This window comes from Perissodus microlepis, chromosome 16, assembly GCF_051167445.1.
Source record: "Perissodus microlepis isolate ML-2025 ecotype Zambia chromosome 16, ASM5116744v1, whole genome shotgun sequence".
Classification (NCBI taxonomy): Eukaryota; Metazoa; Chordata; class Actinopteri; order Cichliformes; family Cichlidae; genus Perissodus; species Perissodus microlepis.
Genome location: NC_140476.1, coordinates 24,667,964 through 24,690,632, shown reverse-complemented (window position 1 = coordinate 24,690,632; position 22,669 = coordinate 24,667,964). Strand labels below are relative to the sequence as shown.

The window sequence follows — 22,669 nt, the reverse complement described above, 5'->3', positions numbered from 1 at the left end:
ACAGCACCAAGTCACAACAGTCACCTCAAGGCATTTTATATTGTGAGGTAAAGACTCCACCATGACAGAAAGAAAACCCCGATAATTAGACAAAACCTTATGAACAAGCACTTGGCAACAGTGGAGAGGAAAAACTCCCTTTTAACAGGAAGTAACCTCTGGCAGAGAGGGCATCCACCTGCTGTGATTGGTTGGGGATGAGCAGAAGGAACTGTACAGGAGGTTTGTATTCAGTGTTTTTATATTTTAAAGTTTAAGTTTCATTACAACTTTACCAATCTAATCCGAGCCTTGTTTTCCCACAGGTTTCTTCCTGTTAAAAGAGTGTTCTTCCTTCCCACTGTCGCAAAGTGCTTGTTTATAGGGGGTCAGCTGATTGTCGGGGTTTCTCTCTGATATTAAAGAGTTTTTAAACATTTTAAACATATGATTTGGTGTCATATAAATTAGGGCTGTTCGATATAACGATATATATCGGATGACGATATAAAAACATCTATCGTTTCATTTTACGCTATCGTTTGTTTCGTGGTGTTGCAAAATAAACTGTTTACAGCAATATTTTTTCATGGTTTTGATGGTCACTGTAGTGGCTATATTAATTTGTTAAAGTTCTCTCTTTCTCTTATATTTAATATAACCACACTACAGACGGACAAGCGCCTGTTTTTATGCGTTGTCATTAGCAACAACGACGGTAAAACCATTGCGTGTCCGCTTGTTTATTTTCCACATAAACCTTTCACAATAAAGCTCAAGATCCTGTTGAGACTTTTCAAAATAAACTGAATCACGTGAAGAGTATGCAGAGTGTTTACGGATGAGAAGCAAAAAAGAGCCGTCAGGTGCTAAAAAATAAACCTTAGCCTAAAACGTTAGAACAGGCTTTTCCCCGCAGCACGCTGTGTAATAAATACAAAGGAAACGGCGGCCGTTACAACTTATGTCTAAAAATGTATCGTTTCACGTATTGGTTAAAACACTCGACTCCAGGTACACGACGCCCAGCTGGAAACACTTCACGCAAGTCGAGCTGCCCGAGATTCACAGAATTTACAGAAAATGTTAAATTTTGTGATTTATATCGTTATCGGGACGATAGATGTCTCATATCGGGATATGAGATTTTGGTCATATCGCACAGCCCTAATATAAATACAATTTTATTCATTCAGGGTATGGAGACACTGTTTTTTCAGTGACATTAGCTAAAAGCTGTCCACGTGTAGCTCTACGAACAGCGTGTATTATTATATTCTGTGAAAATGAATCTTTTGTTTTTATAGCTTAACTATTTTTGTTCTTACAATTACCCTTGATAAAACAAATCCTTAGCCCATAGTAGTGAAAAGAAATGGGGTTACAACTTAATCTAAAACTCCAGTAACTGCATATATACAAAAGTACTTCATCCAGTATTGCTGATCTAAGCTAATCAATTATGGACTTTTCAGGTTTAAATTGATCTATATCCAACAAAACAAAGAACAAAGAACAAAGAAAGCTCACAAAAAACACATGAACAGCTTTAATCCGGGTTTCCACAGCTTCATATAAAAACTACTGGCCCCCAGTCTCCTGGTATCAAACACCTGTGGTATCACAGTCCTATGTATCGCATTCGCATGATTTTCAGAAAACTTGGCCTCTGATCTTCCCGTAGAGCTCAGATTTGAACTTGTGATTTTTAGTAGATACACCTGTAGTATCAATTTCTAAATCTTATGTCAATTCATGCTCTTCTTTCATTTCCTGCCATCAAATAAAAGCCAAAAAATATCACTCCATCAAAGATTTACTTTTATCATTACGTTTTCCTAGATATGGGTGGACTAGTTATTGTGCCGACCTCGAACAGTAACAGGCCTGCTTTCTATACCCATCTTTGTCTGTCTGTTGCTATGTAACAAACCCCAAATTCACTTGAAAACCCTTCTTGCACTCTATAAAACTCACCTAACTCTACAACGAGTGGTAACCCTTTTAAAAACTGTTTTGTCTGCAGCAAACGTGGAAAACAGCGTTAAAGCTTTTCAGTAGACAAGCTGAGTCCATGCTGAGAGAAGGAAGACATTCATGCAGGTGTGCAGTCAGGCCCTGATAAGTACTGAGTTTACCGTACCGTTCTCATCCACCGTCTGAACGTTGGCTCCTCTGGACAGCAGCTCCTGGACCACCTGCTTCAGACCGCTACGAGCCGCCAGGTGCAGAGGACTGACAGAAAGTTACACATAATGTCACTCATGGTTACACAAGTACTCTTGTTTAACTGAACTACATCACCTCTAGTGAAACAGGTTTTCAAATTCCTTTAATAAAATGTTCACAGTATCTGAAAAACGAATTTTATTTATTTTACTTGGACTGATCCTGGACCAAATCTTTACATACATCATTTCAAAAGCTCTTGTTTACAGTGACACATGTGTTTCCTATATGTACAGACATGATGGCCAAAGTATTTTCACACTCACGTTTGCAGCGCTGCATTCGTGGCATTAATGAGCGCAGTGTCAGACAGCTTCTCGAGGATCAGCAACACACAGTCTTCCTTCCCCTGGAAGAAGAAGGACTCAAGTTAAAAAGTCCTCCAGAGTTCTGCATAAGTAAACAGCACTGAGGTCTCATCTGTGAGCCTTCCTTTCAGTAAAACAGGTAAACAAAGGTCCCACAAAACTGGGCCAAACACTAATGCTGGAGTGTGGTGCCCCCTTGTAGACACGTACATTACTGCAAGCCAGGTGCAGGGCGGTGTTGCCGTCCTTGTCAGTCAGACTGAGGTTGGCACTGGCGCTGGTCAACAGCACCTCTGTACGAGACAGAATACAGAGCATGTATAAAAAACAAAATCACTGCTCATTTTCTGAACATAAGCACATGTAAAACAACTCCGTACCAAGAGCCCCGACCCTGCCCCTCTGAGCCGCCATCATCAGCGCAGTGCGACCCGACTGTTCTGCAATGTCCACAGGTGCATCGTGGGAAAGGAGCAACTGGACACAATCGACATGACCGGCAAATGCTGCAGCATGAAGAGGAGTCCTGGAAGAGAGAGGATGGAATGAGAACAAATGGTGCTCGGCAGCGTGGAAGGAGCTGCGCTGGCGACATGTCCACACTCGCTTCTTACCTGCTCTTAGCATCGCAGCAGCCAGCGATGTCTGAACCCATCGCCTCCAGCAACAGCGATGCACATGGCTCGTGATCATTGGTTCTGAAATACAAAACACAAACAGGAGTTCAACGACTGAAATCGGCCTCTGAAAAGCAGGAAAAACACTATTCCAGTAGCAAAAAAGATGACTCTGGGATATCAGTGTGACTTACACAGCGCAGTGAAGAGGGGTGAAGGGGTTCCCATCAATACAGCGGCAGCCTTTCTGTTCTAGCAGGACCTCCACACACCCTTCATGACCTACACACAAACACACACTTTAGGGAAAAGTTTCCTAACTGGAGGTCTCTTCCTGTTAAATGGGAGTTCTTCCTCCCCACTATCACCAAGTGCTGCTCACAAAGGATTGTCTGTTTTGAACTGAATTTAAATTTTTTTTAAATTTAAAAACGTGTCTGCAGGTGCCACTAACCATAATAACAGGCCCAGTGCAGCGGTGTGTACCCGCTGTGGTCTCTCAGCGGGGGCAAGGATGGCGCCTCAGAGCAGGCGATGCTCAACAGCTCACTCAGCCAGGAAGCGTGGCCTCGGGCAGCGGCCAAGTGGATGGCTGTACGACCGCGCGAGTCGCCGAGCAAAACCGAAGCCTCCTGCTCCAGCAGACACTGGATGCACTCCTCCTGACCACACAGCAGCTGAGACAACAGAGCAGAAGCTATATAAGAATCTATAATACAAATCTGAAAGAACATTTCCTGTTTGTCTCTTTTTACAAGTCTTCTAATGAATAAAGCACATTTCCAAGAAGGTCCCTCCTAAAAATGTTAATGGGAGTCATCAGTCTAATAGGCCCTAATATAAAACTTATTGCTTCTTTTTTGTCACAAATGAAAGAAATTATAAATAAAGACTGCACTAAATCCACACAAACACAAGTTCCGCGCTCACCCCAAGGTGCAGCGCTGTGAGGCCGTGGTTATCGGCCACATTGACATTGGCTTCCCTTTCCAGCAGCAGCGACACGGCGTCGACGTGACCTCCGGCCACCGCGAGCATCAGAGGAGTCCTGCAGACGAGGACGACATATTTAAGAGGGAAAACGGAAAGGGACAAATCGCACGAAGCAAACAGGATGTGTGGGGGCGGGAGCGAGGGTCACTCACTGTCCCTGAGAGTCAGCAACATCCACGAGGTCTGAATTATCCGATTCATCCAGCAGGAGGCGCACACATGTAGTATGACCATTCATCACTGCAAAGAGAACGAAACAAAAGGTGTCACAAACGTACAAATCAGCTCTGTGACACAAAGGTTGTGATGACTTCTGTCACCACAGTAGAAAAAAAGTATTTAACCACCTGTTTTTTCAGCCACATGGGGAACAAACTCTAAATTTAGTTCATCTGAAGTGTAGTTATCGGCAACCCAGGCTCGTGAGCGGCACATACATGTGCTTCAAATGAACAATAAGGACTCTTCCATTCTAAGACTGCAAATATCTGAAGCTACAAAGAGCTACATTCAGTCCAAAGGTTAGGCATCTCAAGTATGTTCAGATGATGCTCACATTGCTGGAATAAGAGGACACAATAACTAAGATGACCTTTGATACACTAAAGAATCCTGCCCAGAGGTGCACGAAAAACAAGTGTTTCCCATGATTCTGAAGTAATGAGTTAAGGCTGGAGGAAGAGGCCAAAGCAATTTCAGACATAAGAGACCCAATGCTGATGTTTAGTGTAAAGATTTTCCACATAAATAACACATCTTATACTTGGATTTCCATCTAAATAAACAACCATCCCAGGGTTTGGTAATCAGCTGTTTGTAGTTTCACAGTCCAGTTTAAAAAAGCTTTGGCAGAAGGATTAAAGTGTTACATACACCGACCATATGCTGATTTCACTACAATTTTTCACATATAGAAATTATATTTTTGAATAATTTTTTTATCTTTTGGAACAAAATAACAACATCCTTGCTCTTGTTTTGAAAATTCAGTCTCCCAGACCAGCTATCTTATTTCTGTTTCCTGTTTTTCTACAAATTGCCAAATTGCATGCTTCCATGTTTCTAAGCTCACCTGCAAGGTGCACCGGGGTGCGTCCATACTGCTTATCAGTAGTGCGTGGCGATGCTCCCTGGCTGAGGAGGGTGTGAACGCAGTCAGAGTGACCACGGAGAGCAGCCAGCGCCAGAGCTGTCCTCCCCATCTCGTCCCCCTGGTCTACCTCTCTCTCCCCCTGCAGCAGCACCTCCAGGGCCTGAGCATGGCCATGGTACGCCTGAAGAGAGAAATTACTGTTTAAAAATGTAAATTTAAAAAAAAAAATAGGATAACCTACTACAAATCCTTTTATCCGTTTAATACTGACAGCGAGGTGCAGCGGGCTCCTGGCATGTGGAGATTCAGAGTCGTCTTGGTGACCGCCATCTCTGTCCAGCAGCTGGAGGTCAAAACAAAACCAACGTGAACACAGTCACAGTCTGTTCATGTGCTTTATCAAATTTAAGTCACTCTGTTTTTCAGGGATTTACTCAGAGCTCTTTTTTGTTTGTTTGTTACATAAAAGACTTGATGCTCTAACTTAAAACACCCAGATTTCTGGCATGTGGTGAAAAAGTGATAGGCCATGATAGGCCAGCAGAGAAAGAAATTCCCTCCAGACACTCCCCAACAGTACAAGCATTTCCTCAGTAAGGCTTCAACAACATGTGACAGGAGTGTGAGCATCTGTGTGAGGACTTTAGTCTGGAGACATCCTGTTTGTGCAGAGTGAAGGCAGTTTGATTCAGTCAGGGTTCAGAAATAGGGTCCAATCAAAATGACTTCATTACTGACCATTACCTTTTTATACTTTTGCTACCCATTTAAACCATTGTTTTTAGTCAGCTGTTTTTAGCAAATTATATTAACTAATCAGTAAATTTGTTGTTTTTAGCCTGCTACTTTTTCAAAGACAATTAGTTTGTTGGCAAATTGTAACAAGCTAACTTACATTTAGCTAGCTGTTAGCTTACCTGTTACTGTCAGCTAGCTAATACTATGTCAGATTTGTTTCGGGGACTGAGAGAGCTAGGAAAGGGGGGCAGAGAGCGGGGACAACATAAAGCAAATTTTCAGTGACTCTCAGAGGCTACGGTGACCACCGGTCTATCCCTAGCTGATGCTACTCTTTCCCCATTAATAGCCCTGGCACACTGGGGTAAGGGGCTAAGGTGTGCTATGTGTCACACGTTTGTGTAAACTGACCAGTTCTAGACAGTGCCTGTGTCCATAGGCTGCGGCGTAGTGGACAGGGTTGTAACCCTGTTTGTCTTTCAGTGAGGCCGTAGCACCGCTCTGAAGCAGGAACTCCAAACATCTGCAACACAAACATGTAATTTCAGAAGGCAGCTCGAACCACAGAGAACATGCTTAAAGCACACACGCTTATGACATCAAGATAACACCGTTTTAAATGTTTTATGTGTTTTAAATGTATAGTGGTGAGTCTTGACTGGAGCTAAATGTCAGTTACACTTCACACATGTATGCTATAGACTTTGTGTTTTATTATAGTCTTTTATCGCCATTTGTTCTTTAATTTTTTATTTATCCAATTTGTTTTCTTTTTTTTTCCTTTTTTTTTTTTTTTTTTCATTAATAAACTTTGAGAAGACTGTGAAAATCACCTGTTATATTTCCTGTTCCATTTTTTAACATTACTATTTACTTTGATATATTTTGATAGATTTATTTCTTTAAGCTAATCACATTTGGCTACATAGTAATAGAATTTATTAATTTTCTATACTACTATATGCTAATCATTTATTCATTACCTTCAGTGAATCAGTTTTTTTTATCTAAGTATTCAGTCTATTTCATCTCTTTTTGGAGATGTCTCAAAAATGTCGTTTTTGTTGTTTACAATTTCATTTAAACAGATGCGGTTCTACCTTTCAGTTTTTGGCATGTATTGTAGATTTGTGCATAGCTTTGGTCAAATTTCAGTAGATTTTGTTCCCACTCACAGTGCTGCCTCCTTCTCCCTTTCTGCCTGAACGCCTTCACTCTCTGGCTCCAGAGCAACACGACGTCTATGAGGGAGGAGACAAACAGAGGATCAGGGTAAAAATCAGATGGGCGTAGAGATAGGATGACATTAAGTATCAATATACTACATACATACAACATGCATTAACAAAACAAAAACAAAACAGCCTATTTAACTATGTGCATCATCACCTGCCACTGCTAACACGCTAACTGAACTAATACTGAACGTAAACCTGCAGACCATGCATGACTCAGTGACAGCATCACCTCTGGTTACCATGGAAACAGTAGGTATGGCTCAGCAGGTTTCTTTATGTGGTAACATAGGACAGCTAGCCAGATTTGTGATGCACCATGGAGGGGGTGTGAAGAGCTCAGCTCAGCTCCCAGCCAGGCGCTCGATAACCTGTTAACGTCTGTCTCCACTCATTTTTGTGACTGAGGTAAACGTGGAGTGGAGGACTCTGCTCAACACATCTACTGAGATGCACTGATAACTTCTTCCACCTTGTGGAAACCCAACAGTGAAATGCTGCTTATACACTGATCAGCATTAGTATTTATCATTGTAATATAGTAACCAGACGTATACTGTTTCTACACAAATGCATGCAGTGTCTTTGAATGCTTGTATTGGTGCATTTATTTCTTCAGCGTTACCGTGACAGTATTAGCCAAAGTGCTCATTTTAAACTAGTTGGCCTTCTCTTTTAAATGTTAAATTAACTTTTAAACCAGATGTAGTGAAGATGGTTTAATGTCAATGCAATACTTTAAAGAAATGTGTGAATACAATGTGAAAAAAGGATCATCGCCTGAAGCTTTATTTTAGCAGTACATCCAGCTGCAAACTCAGGCTCTCAAAGGAGCATTCTGCTGTTTTAAAAGCCACAGTGTGCTCAGTACAAAGATCAGACCAGCTAATAAACAGAGTGAAGCAACAAGAGAGTCACATAGTCCCCCAAGGAACTGTCTACAACACAGCATTTTAGTCTTAAACTCAAAATCAAACCGAAATAAAAAAATAATATGAATATAAATATAATTAGATAACTTTGGATTGAAAATGCCAACAACTTGACCAAGTTCAGCATGTAAGAAGAAAAAAGAAGAAAAAAGAAAGAAGTGGCTGCAGCTTTATGTAAAGTTTTTGAATGCTTGCTCACCTTCTATCCAGATCTGAGGCAGCAGCATAGTGCAGGGCGGAGCGCCCCCACTGGTCTGTGGCATTTATGGCAGTGCCACATGCCAACAGAGTCTCCAGACACTGATAGTGACGGCTGGCAGCCGCATAGTGAAGAGGAGTCCTGGGAAGTGAGAGAAATTCAAATGAAGACAACAAAAGTAACTTCATTCAAAATGCAATCAAAGGGAAACATTTAAGATAAGATAAGATAAGATAAGATAAGATAAGATAAGATAAGATAAGATAAGATAAGATAAGATAAGATAAGATAAGATAAGATAAGATAAGATAAGATAAGATAAGATAACCTTTATTAGTCCCACACATGGGAAATTTGTTTTGTCACAGCAGGAAGTGGACAGTGCAAAAGTTATGTATCAAAAATTAGAATATAATAAGAATAAATACAGTACACAACTGTACAGAATAGAATAAAATAAAATACTATATACAATAGAATAAAATAGAATAAAATATACCATACACAAGAATTTGAAGACCAATCTGCTTTTTTTCTTTCCTTTTTATTTTGACGTTTCTTAAAAAGTTTAGAAAACTGTTCTCCACACAGCAACATGAAGTACCTGCCACACTTATCTCTCCTGTTGTGGTCTCCTCCACTGCTCAGGAGCAACTTGACACAATCCACATTACTGCACAAAAACACAGAGACGGCAGTTATTACTCAAAATGACGCTTACAGGTGAAGGATTTATGATCCTTAGGCAAAAGAAAAATGTTTGGTTACTGAAAAACATGCAGTATAACACTGAACTGCTGAGCCAGGTTCTCGCAGAGGCTCCTGCCCATAGGGGGCCATGTGATTGTTGTAAGGTCTTAACATAATCAATAAATAAAACATAATCAAATTAATGCCATTAACACCATGACTTGTTCTCATATTTAGACCATCATGCCGAGGCTAACACAGGCACTGGTTTTATTCCGTTACCACAGCAGCTAATGTTATCATGTCCTGGCTGATGTCAGAACACAAATGATTTTCCATTTCTGGAAGATTTTATCATATTTGTTCCACCTGGCAATTTCTCCTCAGACCTTTGCTGCACTGACTATATTCTCATATCTGGAAAGTAATGGACTCACCCTCCGGCAGCAGCAGCGTGGAGGCAGGTCCTCCCCAGCGTATCTGGAGTGTCTATCTGAAAGCCTGCAGACAGGACCGAGTCGTTACACATTATGCTAAACCTCCGACCTGATGGGAGCAGCGCAGGGAAACGAAGGAGGGCCAAACAAGACAGCAGAAGCCATTACAGAGAGAGAGGAAGAGAAGGAGGTGGAGAGGGAGACAGGGGTTAGTGTGACAGGTGGGGAAACGAGGGTTACACAGACGATCATGCACATAGAGGAAAATACAAGGACAGGTGACACACAGAGAGAGCCACACATCTTATCTTCAGGTCAGAGACACATTCAGACAGTCTCACAGGATAAAGTGCAACAAGGCAAACGGCGCAACACAACACAGCTTGAATTAAATGGACGTTTGACACTGTAGGATGATTAGGATTTTTACAGATACGCAGATAAATAAAAGTCATCATCAAATTAATCCATTATTATGGTTCTGCAATGTTTACATGGGACGTTTTAATCAGAGGAAACGTACATTTATTTAGAGGTAAAGCTCGTTTACATTTATAGGATTCACCTTTTGTCTGCTAATAATCCAGCAGATTACTCTGATTGTTCATCTATAGACATATTCTGCCTTTGCATTAAATATAATGGAATGAAGTAAGCACCACAAAAACTGAACAAAACTCAACAGTCATTTCTTTTTTGAAACATTGTGATTACTTAGTAGTTTCATGTAGGAACTGGGATTTATTTTGGCACACCACCCCGTGCTAAAGTCACCACGGCACCATGAAAACACCAAAGTCACCCAGTAAAGATGGCGTCCACCATGAAACTGCTCACAACTACGTTTTTTGGAGTAACCTAGTTATTATTCCTGGAGGAGAAATTACTAGTAAATTTTTGGATGCATTTCCGAGAAGGCATTTTCTCTAAAACTGGTGGACTCGTGCTAAAGTCGTGCACATTTCTTTCCATCCTGAAACATTTACTCAGTTTAGCTTCTTAAATATGATCATTTTCAGTTTCTCCTCCGAACTGCTCGTTTTAATGCTATTCTTTAGACAAAACAAGCCATGCAAAGTCATAATTTTAAAGAAATTGTGGAAATGAACAAAAAGGCCTTTAAAGAATATTTGAAACTTGTAATGGGCTGTTTCTATAGCACTGAATTATAAGTCTTACTGAGTCCAGGCTCAGATTGGCACAGGCTGCACGTACACGTGTACGCTTTCTTTCACATCCACATGATTATCAGAGTTAGACCTACAATTGCATAGCTGACAGGAAATCACTCTTGAGATCCAAGGTATGAAGGATTTTGAAATCCAAGATTTAGCTGTGGGTGCAGCAAACACAGCATTCCTGACCAAACCCAGTACTGCAGCTGCACAACACACAAACACATGTAAATGACTTCTTTGTTGTTCGCTACAGCAGCTTAGCAGAGCCATGTGAGGAGCCCAGTTTCATCCACACACAAGCGCTGGCGCCTTGTTAAATCATCAAGTTAACTGGAAGCACGAAGAAGTCGGGTCTTTTCCCAACTTTTGTTTAATGCAAAGTTTCTTCGTCTGTTTTCAGAAAAAAAAGTTTAGCAGATGATATGAGAAGAAAATTATTTTACAGCACAACCAGCAGATTACTCTGATTGTTCATCTATAGACATATAGATATAAAGCAACACGGAAACTTTCTGATGTAAACAAGATAACTGCTGATAGAGGAGAATTCACAGGGATGCACTGTGTCCGGAGGGAAAATGAGTAATGAGACTGAGGCCTTGTCTTTTCAGGAGCATTGTGACCTGAATTTGGCTGGAGCTGAACGTGCCTGTGCAGAACAACAGCTGGACTCAACGCTCACTTAAGTTACACTCCAAGATGAAATTAAGACAACAGAAGTCCTCAGTCAGCACACTGAGGGCAACGTGCACATACGTAGAAATGCTGACTCAGCGTTCTTGGAACAACAAACAATAGCAAATAATTTCACTTTTTTAGACAAAAGCACATAAAACACTGTTTGTGTTTGATTGACTCAAAATGCTGTTAATGAAAATAGCATCCATTCATGCATTTTTCATCAGCTGTTGCTAGCTAGTTATTATTTTTTTTCAGAAACAACCAGTTCACCCTCCTCCGCTCTGTAGGCGCTTGCTGAGCAGCTACTCTCTGTGCTTGTGAACTCGACTTCCTGTTCTCTGTGGACACGCTGTGATGTAGCTGACGAGTACATATGAAGAATGCTTCCTGTGACACCAGGAAAAAAAGGACCATGTAGTGCAGGCTAAAGACCAACCAATGTATCCGCTGATGTTAGCTATATGTCAATCTATCAATGTCTGCATTTATTTTTTTTAATAAATAAGAGATGGGAGAAACCTTCTTCAGGGAACTTATGAGTGTTGAAGTTGGATAGTTTGTCCACCAGAGGATGTGCCACATGTTGCCCACACCTGTTTGAAGTCCCACAAACACAACAGCCAGCTGATCGTATCAGGTCAGGCAGACAAATATTAGAGAGATCTTTTTATGTTTTGTACGTCTCAATAAGACGAGAAACATCATAGGACGATATATCAGAATTTTGAATTTTAAATCAGAAAATTTTGTTACTAATGTTAGAAAATACTGGCAATCACTGAGGTCACCACTCAGGTATCAATTTCAGAATACTAGCTGACTTCCTTCTTGTGTTATTGCATTCAGAAAATGTTCAGAAAACATGGCCTCTGACATTGAGGTCAAACTCGTCCGAGATTATTATTAGACACACTTATGGTATCAATTTGAGCTTCTACATTGCCTCATTCTCAACTTTTCGCATTTACAAACATTTACTTTATTTCAACCTTTGACTAACTTTGAAACTGTAGCACTACAGGGTAGAAAATAAGGCAAAGCTAAGTTTAACTAAATCCATCATGCACCATTTCCCAGTTAGCTACCTGACGACAGCAGCTTCCGGCAGCAGTCAGAGTGCGCATTCAAGGCAGCCAGGTGAAGAGGAAACATCCCGTGGACTCCTCGCCTTTGGAGAAAGACATGGGTATCTCTTTATTTGCATAACACGTCATTGTAACCAATAAAATTCTCAACAAGTCAACAAATAAACAAACAAACCTGGTGCAGTCGGCTCCGCTGGTGATAAGCGTGTTGATGAGGAGCTCGTGGCCATAGCGAGCAGCAATGTGAAGGGGAGTGTTGCCATCCTTGTCCACACTGTCGATCTCTCCTCCTAAAACAAAACGCGAAAAAAATAATGACCCTGTGGAGTTAAGGCAGCTTTAAGACACCGCGAGACAAACACAAGCATAAAGAAGTCTCACCGTTCTGGATGAGGGTCTGGGAACGAGTGAACCGTCCGTGAACCGCAGTCATGTGGAGAGGACTCTTTCCATCCCGACTCTAACGTGGATAGAGAAGAAAAAAAGGTTTAGAATGAAACACGGACTTCAGACTTCAGTGTTTTTTAATGAGCACCCTTAGCAGAAAAACACCCCCAAAGCGTAATGTTGCCACTTCTGTGCTCGACTCTGGAGACGGTGTTCTTTCGGTCACATTCAGTATTTTCTAGAATATTTTTACATTTCGTAATCCTCTCATTCGACATTCTAGAATCCTGGTAATATTTATCATTCTGCAACTTCTCTGTTGCCTTTGGTGGACAAATTATGCAACATCAGCACTCATAAGATAACTGAAGGGTATTTCTCCTGTCTCTGCTTTACTTTGCAAAATTTAATTAATTGGCAAATAGCCACTGTTCATTTATTTCAACACTTTAAAATCACTTTCAAGAAAGCCCAAAATATTGACTAAAAAAAGTTTTTAGCTTTAGCATTTAGCATGTTGTACCAACTAGCATGTCCACAGCATGTCTTTATCCTGTCTTCCTTCTCTCACCCCAACCGGTCGCAGCAGATGGCCCCGCCCCTCCGTGAGCCTGCTTCTGCCGGAGGTTTCTTCCTGTTAAAAGGGAGTTTTTCCTTCCCACTTTCGCCAAAGTGCTTGCTCATAGGGGGTCATATGATTGTTGGGTTTTTCTCTGTACATATTATTGTAGGGTCTACCTTACCATATAAAGCGCCTTGAGGCGACTGTCGTTGTGATTTGGCGTTGTATAGATAAAATGAAATTGAACTGAGCTGAACTACTCGAACTGTCGACACAGAAACTTCAGGTTCAATTGCAGCAGCACTCGTTTACCACAGAATACTAAAACACCTCTTAATGTGTCTAAACTTAAGTCTGTATTTTTTTATTCCATAAAAATAAAAATAAACATCACCATTACCCTCGATATACAATAATAGCTGGGATCCAGTCTTGCCAGTAACTATATTTCTCTGTACCTGTACATTGACATCGGCCCCATTGTTGACCAGGAACTCCAGGCAGAGCGCTCCGTGTGTGGAGGCAGCAGCAAAGTGCAGCGGGGTGAAGCCTTTGTTGTTGGCCTGGCTGACATTGGCCCCATAATCAATCAGCTCACTGACAACAGCGTCCTGACCATTGAAACAGGCCACGTGGAGAGGCGTGTTTCCAAATGCATTGGGCTCATCTATCTGTGGTCAGAGAAAACAGAAACATATAAAGACTAGGTAAACATGAATGACAGGGCGTCTCTTTCAAGGTGCAAAGGGAAAACGGCACAATCAGCTCAACTTGACTAGTACGTGTCAAATCAGTTATAAATCCATTAAAAAGCAATAAAGCTAGTAAAAATATTTAAGGTATATTTGGGTTAGATAATAGTTTATGTTTAGATAAAAGTAATAGACTGTATGCTTATGCTATATGCTAGCTAAAAGAAGTGAACGAAATGACTCACTTACTGAGGTCAGCAGCAGATTTCTGAGGTATATAAGAATGAGTTGGCTCTAACTTGTGAACGATGCAATGAATGCTGGTCATGTTAGGATTGGTCTGTTCACTCAAGAAGAGACTGTCTGTCTATCTCTGTAGGGTATTCTGAAGTAAACAATCAGGCGTATGAGTGACACGCAGAAGGAATGTTTTGAGGATTTCTTTTTAGATTCAAGGAAAATCTGACTCTATGTATCCTTTTTTTCCCTCTTTTATTTAGTTAGTGGTAGTTTTCACATTGAAACAGCAGAGGTACAGTGATGGCATTTTGAAAAGCTGGAGTGGGATCTAACTACTCTCCACAACATCCTCTCTACTGTGAGGGATCACTCGAAGCACTCGAAGTGAAAGTAAACTTCTGAATGTATTTTTGTTTGCAATGTGGACTGTTTGAAAATTAGGGACAAAAGCGTGTGTTTACGTGGGTGTATGTGTCCTGACCTCAACAGACAGGTTGAGCAGGTGTTTGACGACGGCAATCTGTCCACTGGAGGCTGCCGTGTGAAGCGGAGTGTATCCTCGTTTGTCTTTGCAGCTGATCTCTGCGCCTTTGTTTACCAGCAGGCACACCACATCCAAGTGACCTAAAGGGGGATTATAAGAAACACTGACACTCAGCTGATTGGTCGTCCTTTTCACTGAAGCACTGCTCTGACGAACCGCTGATGTCTTTGTAGACCTTAGAGGTTGTTGTTATGTTTTTGTTGGTAAGTTTTTGTTATGTTTGGACTGGTTTTCTATTTCCTTTATCTCTGTGACATGTGCTTAACAACCTTCAGTTCTGTCTCTTACCCATGAAAGCTGCCCAGTGCAGAGCTCGGCCATCCTTTTTATCAAAGGCATTGATGTTGGCTCCTTTAGTGAGGAGAAGGTTTACCATCTAACAAATAAACAGAAAGGACATGAGAAGGAAATATTAGAGGGAGGTGTGCGCAACAGGATGTGTGAGTGGGCGGGTCTTTTTATAACAGCATTGTAAATCCATCTCATCTCTCAGCCCAGTCGCCGCATAAACACACCGGAGGGCCTATCGAGCAGAAATGAAGGCAGCGTCCATTCAGCTCCGCTCCACAAATCTGCCGCCTCTCATTGTTAATTTTAGATCTGGCACGCTGGTAAATGATTCTGTCTAAGATGAGGAGTGCTTCAAAATGCACAGCCCACTTAATAATCCCAGTGACACAGCTGCACTCGCCCACCTGTTTCCTTCAACCAAGCTATTCAACCAGAACAGCACAAAGGACGGTTACGTCACAGCCTGTTTATTTGTGAACTGCAGTGTGAAGTGCAACCGAATGCGGCCCCACTCTGCAGCTAACGTGCTGATCATTTACTTCCAGTGCTTAAAAAGACGGCTCCAGGCTGCTTTACCTCAGTGTGGCCGTTGAGGGCAGCGTGGTGGAGAGCAGTGCGTCCACCACGATCTGACACGTTGACGCTGCTCAGCAGTGGGATGATGATTTCAGCGCATCGCAGCGCGTTATTCGCTGCAGCGACATGCAGCGGCGTCTGCCAGTTCTTGTCCCGCGCGTTCACGTCAGCAGAGTGGCGGATCAAGACTCGAACAGCCTCCTGAGGAAGAATTTGGAATTTTGCACATACATGAATCATGTGACACCTGAATAAATGCAGTCCAAGCCTGCAGATAAACTGATCAGTCAACTGATATCACAGAACATTATTTAACTAATGAAAGTAATGCCATTAAAACAGGGTAAGCTTCCTCTTTGTAAATCCCCTCCTGACTAACGTACTGAGACAGTTTTTACTTCAGCTCTTTTCTTTAGCTAGCGCTATCTAAGTGGTGCTAATCTTTGAAATGGGAGGAATTTTTTTAAAGTGGCTTTGAAACAAATAAATGAAGAGTTTTCTTGTAACGATGTGAGTTTAGGTTATTTAACGGAAGACACTCCCACTGAGATGTCACATGAAGCTCTGCATAGGCATCAATGATTTTACAATTAGCCTTACTAATGTTATAATTAATATTAAAATTATCAGATATTATTTATTCTAATCTTTTTAGTATATTCACCTCATTTAAGGATTTCCTCATACTTCATGCTGTTTTTCCTATAACAGTATTTATTCTCAGTAATCAGCACATCAGTGAGAACACAGTTAAACCTGTAACACGTCCTAGGACTGTTTAACATTAACTGAGCAACATATTTTCTGTATATACAGCTGTGCAAAAGTCTTGAGCCACAACTTATTTCCTGATATTTTGCTTTCGGGGTACCAGACTTGGACTAGTTAATCGAATTAGAAGAAAGTACATGATAAATGGACCGATTCTTACATAGCGCTTTTCTACTCTACTGGTCTGCAGTACGGGGCCCCACAGGGAACTGTGCTGGCACCGTTTCTCTTCACCCTCTACACTGCAGACTTCTCCATCAACTCCCCACGCTGCCACCTACAGAAGTTCTCTGACGACTCTTCTATAGTCGGCCTCATCACAGGTGAGGATGACTCAGAGTACAGACAGTGGACTCTGGACTTTGTAGACTGGTGTCAGCAGAACCACCTGCTGATCAACGCCGGGAAAACCAAGGAGATGGTGGTGGACTTCCGGAGACGCAGACCAACCACACTGACACCGGTGAACATCCAGGGAGTGGACATTGAGATAGTGGACTCTTATAGGTACCTGGGTGTTCACCTGAATAATAAACTGGACTGGAGCCACAACACTGATGCTCTTTACAGGAAGGGTCAGAGCAGACTCTACCTGCTGAGGCGGCTGAGGTCATTTGGAGTCCAGGGAGCGCTTTTAAAGACCTTCTATGACTCTGTGGTGGCATCTGTCATTTTTTTACAGTGTGGTATGTTGGAGCAGCAGTTTATCGGCAGCTGAGAGGAAGAGGTTGGATAAACTCATCAGGAAGGCCAGCTCTATTCTGGGATGCACACTGGACCCAGTGCAGGTGGTGGGAGACAGAAGGACTCTGGCCAAAATAACATCTCTGATGGACAGAGTCTCCCACCCCATGCATGTAAATGTTGCTGAACTGCAGAGCTCCTTCAGTGACAGACTGCTGCATCCTCGATGCATGAAGGAGCGTTTCCGCAGGTCCTTCCTCCCTGCAGCTGTCAGACTGTACAATCAGAACTGCTCCCAACAAACATAGATGTTTACATCTGCGCTGTAACTGCAATAAGTTAATTAACCGATTCGCACTACAACCTGGTTTGCCTCTTATCTGTAGTTATTTTTATTTCATTTTATAACTGTACTGTACTGTGTTTATAGTAACCATTATCCTTAATGTAAATATGTAAGAAAAATTGTGTATGTTTCTGTTCCGTGTCCTGTGTACTGTTTGTTGTATATGTGTCTTCTTGGCTGCTGTTACAACCAAATTTCCCCTTGTGGGACAATTAAAGGATTATTCTATTCTACTCTGAGTACTCAAAGCACTTTACACAACTTGTACATTCACTTGAGTACTTTTGGTGTCAAACTCCTCGAGGGCCGGCGTCCTGTAACTTTTCCATGTGTCCCTGCTGCAACACAGCTAAATAATATTAGTTGGTCATTAGAAAGACTCTATAGAACTGGACTGCAGGTGGCAATTCAGCCATTTGATTCATGTCACAGCAGCTCCTGAGTGAATGAATAAGGTGCAATAAAAGTACTTTTAGAAGTACATTTTTTCTTTAAAACTTGCACTTTTATTTAAATATACTTGAGTAGGGTTAGGTGTCAGGTGTGTTGCAGCAGGGACACATGGAAACGCTTCAGGATACCGGCCCTCGAGTTTGTCATTCCTGTGCTTACTATCTAACATTCATATGCATTCATACTCCGATGGATGCATCGATATTTGGCATGCAGACTGGAGCAGACTGGGATCGAACCCCTGACCTGCTCTACCACCTGAGCTACAGCCAACCCCAGAAGCTTGCCAAAGAGAGCTCAGGCTATGTTGGTGAATTAAGATGTTCATTCCAGACATTGACTTTCAGCCTTGTAAGAATTGTACAAACTCTGCTTTTTCCTTACAAACTATATTTCCCTGGTTGTTTGGTCATGTTTCAACTTCCCATTTCCCTGGCAAAGAAATGAGGGGTGGATCAAGACTTCTGAACAGTTGGAATATCTTGCACTTAAATGTAAAGACAATGATCAGAATTTGAAAATAAAGTTCATCTGTCACATAAATACATACAGTCTAATAAGCAAGAGCTTGCTAAGACTCTAACCACTCTTAACGTGTACATATAAACCCATGATACTTGGTATCATAAACTTGGCTAATATAAACATTTTAAACACAAAAACTAGATGAGAATTTGCCATCACACTGATGATAAGTGCGACCTGAATATCTATAAATGGGCACACAGCCAGTGGAGCCTTCAGCTAGTCCTGCTATGATAAATTACCAGTATGGATACTGGGAGTTATGCAGCCAATGAACTGCTGTAACCCAGATTCCTTAAGATGGAGAACAGTGTGAGTTCTGGTTGAGACCTAAAAAGAAAAGTCATCTGTCTGCTTTCATGTAAAACACACCGAGGTTCCCTGACTGCACTGCCCGTGTGTGTGTGTGTGTGTTTTCACCTCACTCCGAGATGCAACAGCGCGATGGAGAGGGGTCAGCCACATGTTATCTTTGGCGTTGACACGTGCCCCTGCAGAGCGGAAACACAGCATGTCAAACACAGAAAAGATGTAACTTCACGTTTACAAAGCACTCTGGAAATTTCCTCACAACTCTAGGAAACACAAGCCTTCCACTTCCATCAACTAACATGAGCCTTAGATGCATCCACACGGTAATTACTTTCACCAGAAAATGATGAAGCATATTGAGGGCGACAGTCAGGACGTTAGTGGCCGGGCTACGTAAAGTTTTAGGTAATTTAATATTATCAAAACAATGTAGGGGTTTGTTTGTGTGTTTGTTTTTAAATTGGACATGAGCTAACTGTATTTTATCTGGGATGCTTTAAATGTCATAAAGCTCCACATCTACATTCATTCAATAAAAAACAACAACAAAAACAGCTGAAATCTGCAAGAAAGACGTGGCGTGTTTTACCCGAGAGGATGAGGAGTTCGGTGATCTCACCATCGCCCAGGAAGGCTGCTGCATGCAGCGGAGTGCGCTTTTCTGCATCCTGATGGAGGAACAGTGGTGCGTTATGAGACAAGTGACCCTCCCACATATGAGCACATGTCACACAGTTACAGTCCTAATTGTCTTCTGGCAATTTTCCCTCTGTGATGGTTTCTGTTATCTGCTTGTATGACTTTGCGGCTGTTTGATCGAGTCTCTGTGGTTGTTGTCGTGGGGGGGGTTGCCCCTTTGTGGTCGTTTCTGTGTCTCTGTGTGGCAGTTATATGTGTCTTTATGTTTCTTTGGGGGTGTTTTTTGTCTATGTGTGGCTCTTTTGTACATCCTTGTAGTTGTTCTGCATTTCTCGAAGGCAAAGCCAGTCTGCACAGCAACATTTAAAGCGCTCTGTGGAGTTTTCCTGTAAACACAAAAGCCTCTGTTTACATTTACCAAACATACAGCATACCATCAACAGATGGATCTGATAACCAAATCTATAAGTATTTAAATCCAGTGCTATTTCCATTCATGCAGCTGGTATGAGGTCACAGATGAGTAGAGGATCAGTGACCTCGTGCTCAGAGCGTCTCATTGAATAAATGCCCATCACACTGGCTGAGTGGGCTGACATAAGCAGAGAGGACAGCCCCGACATGTGTTGTGTATTTATACCCATATGAGCAGATGTGTAAATAAACACTCACCCTGAACTCTGGTTTTACTGATTCTTAACTTGGAGCCCTAATTCCCTCATTCTAAAACAGGAAGTGGGGGTGGAACGAAGAAAAAGGTGGTTGCCACCGAGTCCAGTTTTATTTCCCTAAAAGCTGACTTTGGGCAAAGGAAACTTTTTCTGCACTAAAACATGCACGCTTACAGACGATGGCGAGAACACAAGTGCTTTGTGTGAATATTTGTGTCCTGGATGAACAGAGTTATGGTGAAACCACTTAAATTAGATTGATATTCTTTATAAATTCAGCACATGCAGGGTGAGCTTTTTATCATGTGTCACTTATACACATCTGTCATGTGTATAAATGTAGAAACCAAGAGCTAAAAAAAAAAAAAGAGCTCACTCTTCCTCCACTTCACAGCAGCAGCCAGTGAGGTAAGTACCTGCATACAGTTTATTTGTGAATACAAACCATCTGCTCTGTGGAAAATATGAATAGGTGAGTGTTTCACATGCACAGAGACAGAATGCCTGTTTGGTGTACATGTGACCATACCAGAGCATTGATGTCTTCAGACTTGTATATGAGCATACGGATCTCTTCAGAATCTCCACTGAAGATTGCCTGGATGAGAGGAGGCTGCGGGGACGAGAAATAACACAGTCACGTGACCACTACGGACGTTACAAAAGGCTATGATCCTTCCCACGGTATGAAGTGCTGCCTATGTGTGCAGTACTTAAAGCTGCAGCGTGTACAAAAACTGCAGACTGTACACAAAAGAAATGCAGGCCTTCCCTTACTTCTTATATCTCCTGTTTCTCTGTGAGACAGAGAAACTACTGTGGAAAATTTTTGGTAGATACACATCACAAAAATAAAAAAGGGCTCAGTGTCTCCGATGCCCCTATTATTCTTTTCAGGATGAGAGAGGTGAGGTAAATACAGGCCCAAACAGCAGATATCAGAGGTTTTTGAGGAATGCAAAAACACAGAAAACTGGGACAACATGTGGCGGACTTAAAGGCCAGTTTTTAGGTTCAGGTTCATGCAGGTTTTGCTAAACAGTATTAAAGCCAAATATGTTCTTTAAATGTTTGTATTAAATAAATAAATAAATTTAACAATCAAAATTGTCACGAGTGAAACAGCAGCCAGTGTCCAAAGGAAAACCCTGAAAAGGAAGACTGACAAATTAGAACAAGTTCTGGTTCTTTGGAAGCAAAGTATGGGAATATCATTTTTCCTGATTACATTTCTGTTAACGATTAACCTGTTTTGAAACAAGCATGGATTAAATTCTGAAACACAATCACGATCTATGCACTGACATTACACAAACTCATGACTTTTTAAAACTGTACCTCTATTTTCTACTTTAGCCTATGAGGATTGCAGGTAATGTATCCAGTTTAGGTTCAGTTTATCTCCTTCTGCTTAATCTATTAAATTATCAGCTAGCTTTATTTTGTTTAGGTTATTGTATCTAATGTACAATAACCTAAACAAAATAAAGTCATTATCACTGGTGTTATACTATTTGGGCTAAAATAGCAGGTGATGTTAGCTTGTTCAGGCTAGCAAAGGAGCTAACTATTTTTTTTTAGGCTATTATGTTATGTTGCTATGATATCATTGTCATAGCAACATCAGTAGCAGGTTAATATCATTACAACTACATTACAACATTTTTTTAAGCATTAATATCTAAGCATGTTTCTTTAATGTTATTTTTATAATTTATTAATATTCTGAAGGCGGCAAATTTGTATTGGGGAACAAGAGTAGCAGGATGCTAAGGACTACCAGTTTTTAGAAAATGATTTTTTTAAAGACAACAGCAAATGCTCCCATTTGAAAACATGAAAACAAACAGATATAGCTCCTTTAGTTAAAAAAAATACTAAAAACACAATTACAAATATAGTCAAAATGTCTCAATTTAAAAATTTGCAAAATTGAAACCGAAATGTAGATGATGTGTAGATTGTGCTCATTGTGTTATTTATGAACCAGGCTGAGCAGAGGGAGGCCTCACTTCACTTCCTGTGCGTTTCTGCTACTCCTGCCTCACTTCCTGTTACACAGTCTCTCCTTCTCAGAAACCTGAGAGAGGAACCAACCACAGAGAAGTTTTTCACTTCTGCTTTAAAAATACAGCACGCCACAACACTTCTTCCTCATCTGACTGTTTCATTCCCCTGAATGTAATTTTGCTGCAGCATCCATCATCTCACTCACTGCTGAGAGTGAAGGCAGACACGTGTGCGCAGCATGTCGCAGGACTGTAGCTGTTACTTTTACTTGCAGTACACAGGAGTTGCTTTTCTACCACACTAATGTTTAAAGCTGCTAGTTCAGATCAGATCTAATGTGTAACACCGACAGAGTCACACAATAATGCAAATGAGCTCATCTATGCTCGTTCCCACACTCACAAAGTTGCAGTGATGGAGTCAGGATTATAGGCATATTTAGCTCGATGCTTAGTGGCTGTAACAAAAACACTCAGCTGGCATCTCTCAGGAGTTGGTTGGTACTGCCACAAGAAGGCAACGATTCATAGGATGTGTCAGGGGAATACCTTAGTAGAAAAGCTAGTGTCCTC

The 22,669-nt window shown here is 41.4% G+C and overlaps 1 protein-coding gene across 2 annotated transcripts in view; it reads right to left on the bottom strand.

Annotated features, from left to right (window-relative positions):
• The window catches only part of ankrd44 (ankyrin repeat domain 44), a 34,900-nt gene that overhangs the window by 4,737 nt on the left and 7,494 nt on the right, over positions 1 to 22,669 (bottom strand). Inside the window, exons 2-27 of one of the 2 annotated variants that reach the window (XM_084954962.1) lie at positions 20,617 to 20,700; positions 19,367 to 19,445; positions 18,886 to 18,956; positions 15,687 to 15,887; positions 15,108 to 15,195; positions 14,757 to 14,899; positions 13,802 to 14,014; positions 12,776 to 12,854; positions 12,570 to 12,684; positions 12,395 to 12,477; positions 9,451 to 9,559; positions 8,928 to 8,996; positions 8,324 to 8,464; positions 7,133 to 7,198; positions 6,369 to 6,480; positions 5,491 to 5,562; positions 5,199 to 5,400; positions 4,279 to 4,366; positions 4,064 to 4,181; positions 3,588 to 3,810; positions 3,328 to 3,415; positions 3,131 to 3,214; positions 2,897 to 3,042; positions 2,727 to 2,809; positions 2,475 to 2,557; positions 2,123 to 2,214 (exon numbers count right to left, since the gene is read on the bottom strand). In XM_084954962.1, coding sequence (XP_084811088.1) covers positions 2,123 to 2,214; positions 2,475 to 2,557; positions 2,727 to 2,809; positions 2,897 to 3,042; positions 3,131 to 3,214; positions 3,328 to 3,415; positions 3,588 to 3,810; positions 4,064 to 4,181; positions 4,279 to 4,366; positions 5,199 to 5,400; positions 5,491 to 5,562; positions 6,369 to 6,480; positions 7,133 to 7,198; positions 8,324 to 8,464; positions 8,928 to 8,996; positions 9,451 to 9,559; positions 12,395 to 12,477; positions 12,570 to 12,684; positions 12,776 to 12,854; positions 13,802 to 14,014; positions 14,757 to 14,899; positions 15,108 to 15,195; positions 15,687 to 15,887; positions 18,886 to 18,956; positions 19,367 to 19,445; positions 20,617 to 20,700 — 2,932 coding nt within the window. The remainder of the gene's footprint in view (positions 1 to 2,122; positions 2,215 to 2,474; positions 2,558 to 2,726; positions 2,810 to 2,896; positions 3,043 to 3,130; positions 3,215 to 3,327; positions 3,416 to 3,587; positions 3,811 to 4,063; positions 4,182 to 4,278; positions 4,367 to 5,198; positions 5,401 to 5,490; positions 5,563 to 6,368; positions 6,481 to 7,132; positions 7,199 to 8,323; positions 8,465 to 8,927; positions 8,997 to 9,450; positions 9,560 to 12,394; positions 12,478 to 12,569; positions 12,685 to 12,775; positions 12,855 to 13,801; positions 14,015 to 14,756; positions 14,900 to 15,107; positions 15,196 to 15,686; positions 15,888 to 18,885; positions 18,957 to 19,366; positions 19,446 to 20,616; positions 20,701 to 22,669) is intronic. The other variant, XM_084954964.1, reaches the window with a different exon arrangement.